The 9,979-nt window shown below is 44.9% G+C and overlaps 1 protein-coding gene across 2 annotated transcripts in view; it reads right to left on the bottom strand.

Moving 5' to 3' along the window:
- Positions 1-1,968: 1,968 nt before the first annotated feature.
- Positions 1,969-9,979, bottom strand: part of ADGRL3 (adhesion G protein-coupled receptor L3) — an 813,661-nt gene continuing 805,650 nt past the window's right edge. For both annotated transcript variants that reach the window (XM_060236824.1, XM_060236827.1), the window contains one exon: positions 1,969-2,080. In XM_060236824.1, coding sequence (XP_060092807.1) covers positions 2,013-2,080 — 68 coding nt within the window. In that variant the 3' untranslated portion in view covers positions 1,969-2,012. The remainder of the gene's footprint in view (positions 2,081-9,979) is intronic.

Below are 9,979 nucleotides of genomic sequence, written 5' to 3'. Positions count from 1 at the left end.
AGTCAAAATTAGACCCCCCCATGGCTGTTTTAATAGAAACACAAAGCATTGTGAGTTAATATTAAGGATATACTGTGACTGATCAGACAGGCTTTTGGCCCAGCATAGCCACCTCCCATTCCTGGATTTAATGTGTGCAATCACACACACACATCTGCTCCCTATGGCCTGCTCATCTTTACCTCATACTAGGACAGCTCACATGCACATCAAATGATGCATATGCACCTCTGTGGTGCATTTGCACCCACAGGAACAGTGTGAAGTCTCTGCCCTGAGGGTGTGCGGCCCGTGCCTGTCTCAGCTGCCGGGTAGGCGGTGTCTGATTGCTGCAGTGCACCTCAACCCAGAAGACCTCAGACTGGGGCCTTGCCAGGCTGAATAAACAGGATCTTGTGCCCTCCTGGGCCTATACTGTTGCTGCCAACACACTGATATTGGCAGCTGGGTGCAGAAAGGGGCTGCCAGTCATCTTCTTTGATGCTGTTGACTGACAGCCAGTTGCGCCCCTATGGTTCAAAGTCGCTTGTCGCCTTCTGGTTCTGCCCCAGTCGCTTGGGTGGTTTGGCTGGAGAATCGGCCCTGTTGTAGAGTCAGTACTGGGAAGACGGACCAACCCTTTGCCTCAGTATCTTCATGTGAGGCATGGTTTTCCACTGCACTTCGTGGGGGAGGGGGGGAGGCATTCTGTACTACCACACCTTATGCCTGCTCAAACCAAACTAGCTGAGAATCAATGAACTATAGCTTTTTTTAAAAAAAACAGTACCCAGTTGTGCCACTTCAGGATCTAGCTAGGGGCTGATAATGACTGCAAAAACAAAAATAAATTAAAAAAATCCCCACACATAGAAAATTAGCATGTCAGAGAGAAGCATCCTAGCCCAACTTTCCACTGTACATGCCAGTTCTATAAAATTCTGTTTTTCAAAAAATGCGGAGGAGCATTTAATCACCTGAAACCCACTTGTAGTCTGAAGTGCTCCAGCTCAGGCATAGACTAACCAGCCCAGTAAAAACTAAGTCTGGGAAAGGCGAAACACCAGCCAACGATCTCAGGGATAACCGAAGCACAATTGCTACATTTTTTAAAATTTAATTTTTTTTGTAACGTCCAGCCTGAAGAAGAGTTTTGTTGAGCTCAAAAGCGATGGTCTGTATCATTCGGGTGGGTCCTAATCAAATGTATTACCCGGATTTTGTGCTTGCTCTCTGGCCTGCTTCCTAGAGATGTTTGCTGACAGAGTGTGCCATTAAGAAAAAAATCTCTGCACACAGAAACCTAGCCTTTCAGGGAGAAGAGTTCTAACCTACTGTTATCCTGACTTGCTGCTCTTCCATCCTGAGGAGTTTATTTTATATGGGGAAGTTTTTGGTGACCCGCAGTCTGAAACAGTGTGCTCCAGACATACAGCCCATCTCCACAAGAACCAGGTGAAGCGCCTGAAAAGTGGGATATTCAAAATAAAAGCCAGACATTCAAAAAATGTTGAGTCTCTGAAAAACAGACGCGGCCCCAAAACTGTCTATTCACATTTGCCTTCACCTTTGGGCTTTTTTGTACATTGCAAAATGGAGTAGAAAAGCTTTTATCCTTTGTGGTTTCATCCCTAAAGGGAATTTGCACATCTTTCCTACCCCCCCCCCCACATAGGTTCGAGACATGTCTGGAGCCAACGTGGTTCCCCGTGAAGGGGAAAGTGTGAAATTCCTTTTTATGGAGGAAAACACCCAGGTGGCAAAAAACCAGAAACATGTGACTCGCTTGTGCATCTCTTCTGCCACACACTATAATGTGTGCCGATACTAGATACATTTCTGTACATTGCGACGGGGCTATGAAGTTGTAAATGTACCTGAACCTTTTAGTGGAAATACCCTCACTTCTGTGTATAAATAAGAGCAAAGGACCCCTCCCCCTCCCCAAGTACTTTGCTTGCGTTATGTGTTACACATAGAGATTGAGAGAGCGCAAGATCCATCCAGGAACTGTGCGGATCTTCCTGGCATAACTAGATGATGCTGTCTTCCATGAGGACTCTTCGAAAGACTGGCTCATGCCTTGCTGTGGTTCCAAGATCTGTGAAAGACACAAGACGAATTGCACAATGAAGCTAAGTTGCAGACTTTCCCACTATGTGACAGTAGAGAGCAACAAAATACATCCATTGAATTTTATGTATTTAAATATTTATACCCTGCTTGTCCCTCTCACACAGACCCAAAGCTGTGTACAGCAATGTGCTTTCTCCATTGTAGTTCCCACCTTATGGAATGACCCACCCACGGAGATCTGGAAACTATGCAGAACAGAATTATTCAAGAGAGCTTTTCTACACCATGTAATACAGTCACATTGCTCTAAATCAGAGGTCACCAACCACCGGGCCACGGACCAGTACTGGTCCGTGGCCTGTTAGCAACCGGGCCGTGAGTTGCGTAATTGTTTCATTATATACTGCAATGTAATAATAGAAATAAAGTGCACACTTTTACTATCCTGAAACCATCCCCTTGCCCCCGGTCCGTGGAAAAAATGTCTTCCATGAAACCGGTCCCTGGTGCCAAAAAGGTTTGGGACTGCTGCTCTAAATGATTCACAAGTTACTTGGGTAAATGTTCAGGGACTGTGGGCTATATTGCTGCATATCGCTTACTGTAAGTAGGACCAATTCTTCACTAGTATTGCTTCACCCCTGAGCTTCTGCTTTCTCCCGCTCAAGTGATCAATTCCCCACCAGTAGCTGTGCAGGTGCATTTTGATCTCTGCTCTCTCCAGTTTTCCTTGCAGCTTCTGGATCTCCAAAAAACAAAAGTGGGAAGCCATGAGAGAAATTGGAGGGAGCCGCAGATCAAAATACACTTGTGCAGCAACTGGTGGGAAACTGATTGCTTGAGCCAGGGAAAGCAGAAGCCTGGGGGCGGAGCAACTGCTAGCAAGGAATTGGTATAGGATCCTATTACAAAATTTTCATGCCACTTAATGTCTCACACGAATACTTATGCTATGCTTCAGTTCCTACAGTCAGCGCCCCTTCCCACCCCTGTCTGACACACTCCCCCCCTCACTCCCCCAGTGAGGGCAAGCTCTGCTGGGGGCGGCACGGTTTGCACAGCATGCCCTGCCACCAACTGGAAGCACAGATGCAGCGTGGGAGGCAGAACTACAGCAGTCGGCAGCAGGGCATGCTGTGTAAGTGTCGCCACCACCAAGCTCATAAATTTCCCGTGCTAGGAGCAAGGGTGGGAGGGAGAGCTGAAACCGACGCTTCTCCCCAACTGTATTCCAGGTGGCCACCTAAGGCTGCCTAATGGATGCGTCGGCCAGGCCTACAGTCCTAATGCACTGGTTATTGAATGTCCCATTTTGTTGACTGTATTGGCTCACTCTGTGTAATCCACCTGGAGTCCCTGTGAGAAAGATGGACTATAAATAGTGCAAATATTTTTCCCCAGGCCTCCTTTTTATTGAAAACAAATGACCAAGTTTAGTTGTTTAACAGACCTCCAAAAAGCGATTAGGTCTTTCTTCAGATATATAGCATCTTTTTATTTCCACTGAAGCTCCTTACAGGGTAAGGGAAATAAAAAAAAAATACCATATGGAGGGCCATAATGATAATGAAATAAGTTAACTGTAGATGTAAAACAGAAGGCAGGGAATTAGTCTTCTTTTGCCAACCAGAGAGTCAGAAGGCCATTTCTACTGCATATGGACCCAGTTCAAGCCCTTTTCCACATTATGCATTCATTTCATGCAATGGCTTCCAAGTTCCAACCTCCCCAAAAAACAAACAAAAAACCGAGAAACAGACTTTTACCAAACCCCCTGCAAATTCTGGAGGGATGAGGAGAATCATCAGCTTCCAAAACATTACAGGAAAAGGCACAGCCCACCCCGCAAGGTAGGATCGCAAAACCTAAAGCCATCAATGATAAAAAGTTTTTATTCAGGCACCCAGCAATGGCAGTGGTTCAAAGGCTGCTGTGTGACACTTGTAATGGAACTCAGAAGAAAGCGCAGCGGCCAGCCAGAGTGCGAGGCGAGAGAAATCCAGAAAGATTCCACAGGTTAGAAAAATCGGAAAGTTCAATACAGAGAGAAAGCACGTGTTCTAGAAATGTAGAACCATGAGAAGCCTTCAAGGCTGAGAACTTTAGTGATGGGGGCGGTGGGGAGAGAGAAAAAGCTAAGCTGAACTAAGTGCAGCTCTGCCTTTTCCTCCTGCCACCGTGGCTGGCTTTGTGCTGGCCTCACAAAAGGAAGATAAGAAAAGCCTGGCTTAACCAGGAAACTTCTGCACCAGTGTTTTTCTTCTCCAAGGCCAGCCTTTAGAAAGCCTCCCACAATCTCAAGAGCCAAGTGGAATGTTAAGATACGTGAAAGGAAAGCGGCTCAATAGGCCATGATGGAATGATTAACTAATACAAAATGCCAAATGCAACTGAGGGGAAGAAAGGTAAAAGGAATGCGATTTTAGAGGAAAAGACACAAAACAGACTCCTTGCAAGCATACATAGCTGGCTGAATTCCACTCCAGACTTGGTTATACTGAAGGCACAAAGAGAACACTGGAATCCGTGTTCTGAAGTAATTAAATAGATATACATTTGAAATAATAACAGAGTAATGAATGGGTAAGGAGGGAGAATTCGGCAACCACAGCCTTTTAGGTTCATACGGAAGAGTTGTATGCAGGTATGCAAACATGGGTTTTGCTCTTGCTAGTACACTCAGTTATCTGTGGGACACTCCAGACTTCCTGAGGAAACTTGTTCATGGATGATCTCCCAGAAAACACTATTGTGGTGATCCTGGTTGTAGTTTTGGGTGCCAATATTCCACGGAAAGGTGAATTGCAAACAACCAAGAGTGTTATCCTTGATGATGCCTGAACACACCTGGCTGTTGAGCTTTGCCAATTCATCCTTAATGACTACAATTTCAGATCTGGAACAGCTTCTACCTTTGGAGAGATGACACGGGTATAGTTGCCAGATTTTTCAATGCTTCCTCTGCTCTTGTCCTTTAGAGCCTCTCCCCTACCTAAGATAAACTGATGATATAATCTTTAAAAGGGGATTAGACAGATTTAAGGAGGATAGGTCAGTCAGTGGCTACTAGCCATGGTGACTAAAGGTAACCTCCACATTCAGAGGCAGTAAACCTCTGAATCCCAGAGCCAGAAGGCAGCATCAGGGGAAGGCCTCAGCCTCTATGCCCTGTTGTTGGCCCTCCAGAGGAGCTGATTGTCCACTGTGTGAGACAGGACTAGAAGGGCCACTGGACTAGATGGACCACTGGTAGGGCTTATGCTCTTATGAAGTAGGGCTTATGCTCTTATGAAGGCCTTGGCCTCTATGTCCTGTTGTTGGCCCTTCAGATGAACTGGTTGGCCACTGGGTGAGATGGACCACTGGTCTGATCCAACAGTTTTTTTTTCTTATAAACTTAAAAAACACCTTATGTTCAATACCAACTGTCTGCCCCACATACATGCTGAATCCACTGGCTACCACAAAACCCTACACTATAACCATTCTTGCTCATCTTCTTTGGACAGCTAGCGCTTGCAGTGTTTTCAGGAGGTATTCTCAAATCTACAGTTCTTGCTGGGAGAATGGAAGAATTAGATGAGCAAGGTCAGCTTGCAGCCATTTTCTCTAAGAGAAGTGGAATAAATGTTTTAAATAAACAAACGATTTATGCAGTCTAGAGATCAGTTGTAGTTCCAGATCTCCAGTCTCTACTTAGAGATTGGCAACCTTTTCATCAGGGGGCCAGCCAACCTTCGAGAATGTTTTTAGCTTCATACAGGCTGTGATATTCGTAACATGTGCTTCTGCCGTTCCTGTGGGCCAAACTGGTCTATACGAGAGAATAAAAATGGACACAAACTGGACATAGCAACACTCACAAAACAGTGGGCATTTCAATTTCCCAAGCTGTTCTGCAGCATATTTTAAAGCTGCTGTATTATTACAAAAAAGACTCTCAAGGGAAGTTAACAAATTCATCTGCAAGTATGAAACTGATCCGTACAAATTTTGGGAAGGGCTTTGTTAATGGCAAAAAGCGACACATCTCTCTTTAGGCATCCATTTCCACTGTCAATCTTGCTCTGGCCATTGCACACAAGTGGTTGCTTAATTGAGTGGGGTCGGCATGTGTCACATCTGCATCAGCTGGATCCTGTATTCATTTGACTGGATTCTACATTCATTAGGAGCTGCTTAATTCTTTCATGCATCGACTGACCTTCCAGCCTCACTTCAAAATAAGATATCGTTTTCCCCCTTTTCTCTTTTCTCAGTGCTCCTTGTATACGGTAAAGTGGGCCTTGGCCGAAGATTTTGCCAATCAATTAGTCTTTATAGTACCAGAAGACTCTTTTGTTTGTTCTCTAAGGGGATAATCTACCTCAAGACTTGTGAAGGGTGACTGTGAGTGTGGGGTTTTTTTTTTTGCTACTCCTGGCTTGTGAACATGCTGCTAAACATTCCTCCTGCTGTTCCCATGTGGTGCTATACACATTTCCCCCCCCTTTGGAGTAAAAAAACAAGGTATAGTTGACATGTGGGTTTCAGAATGCAGACTGTGTCCTGGGAGAGAAAGTTAGAAAAAAAGGATAACATTTCAGAAGAAGATTCAAAAAGGTTTTGTAAGCTCAATAGAGAACAGCCCCCTCTGGCGAACTGAACAGGCAGGTCTTTGCAGGCAGAGATGTTCCTTAGGCCCGTGAGAATCTTTTCCCCAGAAAGAATTCTTTGTACCCTTCCCAAATATCAGTAGAGAGACACACACAAATGGATCACACAGATCTTGTACTCGATAGAAGCCACATCCAAATGAACCCTGATGCAGAAAGAACATGGAGAGCCGCTATCGTACAGGGACTGGAGACACGATAACAGGGGACTTCAGGCATTCAGGGAGATGCTGGCTTTTGCAGTGACAACCAAAGAATCCTGTGACACTTCAAAGACTAACACACTTCTAGCATAATCTTTTCTGGGCTATAGCTCATCTGCAGAAGTTTAGGCTTGTTCTTTTTCTAGACATCTCTGCAGTAATGTAGTAAGCAACATGTAACCCTTAAAATATCTAGAAAATCTAGGTAAGAAAAGCAGTTTCTGATAAAAAACCCAACCACCTCCAAGATGGGGTCGCCCTATTCAAGTCCTCCAAGTCCAGGTTAACCTTATTTGCATATTATATAAAGGGGTAATTACAGACACTGAGCACCTTAAGTGTTGTGTAACATAATAGCTGCTTTACATCTCTTGTTAACTACTATAAACAAAGTTGTGGAGGGTTCATAGGATATAAGAAGTCCTTGGGCCACCTCTGGACTCTGGTTAGTGTTGCCAGCTCCAGCGTGGGGAATTCCTGGAGATTCGGAGGGGGGGAGAGTATTGATGGGAGAATTTGGGAAGCAACTTCAGCTAAAATCTATGGCACACTATAGAGTCCACCCTCCATAGCAGCCTTTTCCTCCAGCGGAGCTGATCTCTGTAGTCTGGGGACTGGTTGTAATTCTGGGAGAACTTCAGGTTGGCAAGCCAAGCTCTGGTCTTGACTCCAGAAGTACAGGGCTCTGAGACTGTTCTGTTATTGCACACGGAGATGTTCCTGTGTAAGAGTTTCTAGTGGGATTTTCTCCAAAGTCTTGAGCAGTGGAACACCCAATCCCTATACACCCCTACCCTTAGCTTGCAGTACATTTAAATTTAGTTAGTATGAGAAATGGAGAAGTCTTGGTTAGCAAACGTAAGAACTGGGCTGCTGTTCCAGGCATTCTGCAGCCTATTCATTTCAATGGTGTTTCATTCATTTAGATGAAAACTTCTAATGGAACTTCAACAAGACCTCAGCCTTAGGGCCAAATTACAAGTGCGGTGGTTTAAGGAGTTTGATCCCAGTTTCTGTGGACCTAATTTGTTTGGACCTGGAACACCAGTGTCAGGGAAAGAAAGGACTCCTGCATTCCATCCCAAGCTGTTTTCCTGCATGGACACAACGCTGGGGAAAGGAGTTATTCCTTTGTTTTTGTTGCTTCATATGCACAGAATACTCCACACAGAGCAGCAAGAATGGGGAAAATAATCCTCTCCCATGCTATTTTGGTGCAGAAAAACAGGAGCCAAGGCTTGACTCTTAAAAAAGCATCATGTCTAGTTACCCAAAATCTGGGGTTTACCTGTTTCAATGCAATGGCAAGTTATGGTTCTCCAGCAAATTGAGAAGGGAGGGAGGGAATCACAGTGTGTAAAGTGAGGGGGGGGGGAGATTTTGCAAGCCCGTGGCTCCTTCCAGGCTCATTTGTGTAATGTGAAACGATAGCTTGGCATTACATCTAGGCCAAGTGTCTGACTGGCACTGGATTATCTGCCTTACTGACTCTCAGCTGTAGACTTTGGGATCGGGCTCTTAATCATACAACCAAGGGTATTGATTTATAGTCTTACTCTGAGGATGATAAAGCGATGCATCTGCTCTACCGCATAACCATGAACATGAACCGTTGAGATTGCTAAATAACAATTTTAAAGACCGAGGATTCAGAACACAGTCAGTTCTTTAGAGTCACTTACTAAATGTCATGTGTTATTGCTATATAGGTAAGAATTAGGAGATGTTCTGGCTCTAGGAGATTTTGATGACATCAATTGACAAGATGTTGAATGTCAAAATTTTTTTTTTGCATTTTAATAAAGGTTGACGAACATTTGCTGCATGAGAAATACTGTTAACAGTGCAATATCTCAGTGATATCTCTGTTTAGCCACTTCACCGCAGTGAGAAAGAGACAACCACTCAACTTGTGTTACAATTGAGTTTGTTAAATTTTAGGATCTGTCCTGGGTCTGGTAGACACCTTGCCACCCTTTTAGCCCAACACCATACAGTCCACCTTCCAAAGCCATCAGTTTTCTCAGAGGAACTGATCTCTATCTGAAGATGAGCTATGATCCTGGGAATCCCCAGATCCCACCTGGAGGCTGGCATCCCTACAGCCACCCACACCTGTCCTGTCACCTTAGTTAGGGCCTTACTAGTCCTATTTAATGAATAAGGCACTCTGTTTTAACAATATGCTGAAAGTGAAAAAGGACTCTATGGTATATAAGAGAAAAAGAAGTCCTAGAGTGACATTGCATCCTTGCTAAGGTGCTTCCCCTCCCCAAAACCTGCCCTCTTCTCCACCCAAGCAACCAACGTGACGATCTGAAAAGATGGCAATTCTGCTAGAGCCTGGCTTGCTCTCAGTGTACTCGGCAAAGGACAACTCTCATCTTCTTCCCTTTGTCCACAGATAGAGTTGACAGCCCCAAGGTCCAGCAGGGGATCCCCTGGTTTCAGGGGCTTTTTCCTATCACAGACCACTGGGCCAGTGGGGGAAATGCCACTCCTAAACAGTCATACATTGTTGCATAAAGTCCCCAAAGTGATGATGTCACTAGGAAGTGATGTCATTGCATTGGGAATGTTGTGCAGGGACACTCTGGTTTGGGGGCAAAACTCTATGATTTAAGCCCATTTTTAGCATAAAGTTTGCCCAAAAACTAGAGCGCCCACTGCGCAACATCCCCGATGCAATGATGTCACTTCCAGGCAATGTCAACACCCCCCATGCCAGAAGGGACTTGGAACCCTATTCATGGTACACCAACATCTGCTGTATTTCAGTGGTTGTGGGAGGGGCAATTGCTAGAGCTGTCCTTGTCACATCTGGGTAGCTCTAGGAATCTTCAGGAACTCTTTGGACAGAACTTCCTGTAAGTACATGAGGTCTTATTTTTCTTATTAAAAGTTTCTCCCCCAGGACAACTGTGCCCCCCTTGACTGCAGTTTCTGCTCACCAGTCAGCTGAGCCTCAGCCACCAAGGGCCACAATTAACTTGAGGTCTTCCGTCATAATTGGAACCCTAGCCCTTCCAGATTTGCATTTATTCCAGCACTCGATCCCAAAAGATC

Source organism: Heteronotia binoei, chromosome 4, assembly GCF_032191835.1.
Source record: "Heteronotia binoei isolate CCM8104 ecotype False Entrance Well chromosome 4, APGP_CSIRO_Hbin_v1, whole genome shotgun sequence".
Taxonomy (NCBI): Eukaryota; Metazoa; Chordata; class Lepidosauria; order Squamata; family Gekkonidae; genus Heteronotia; species Heteronotia binoei.
Note: the sequence above shows the minus strand (reverse complement) of the source record. Positions and strands in the feature narration are given on the sequence as shown.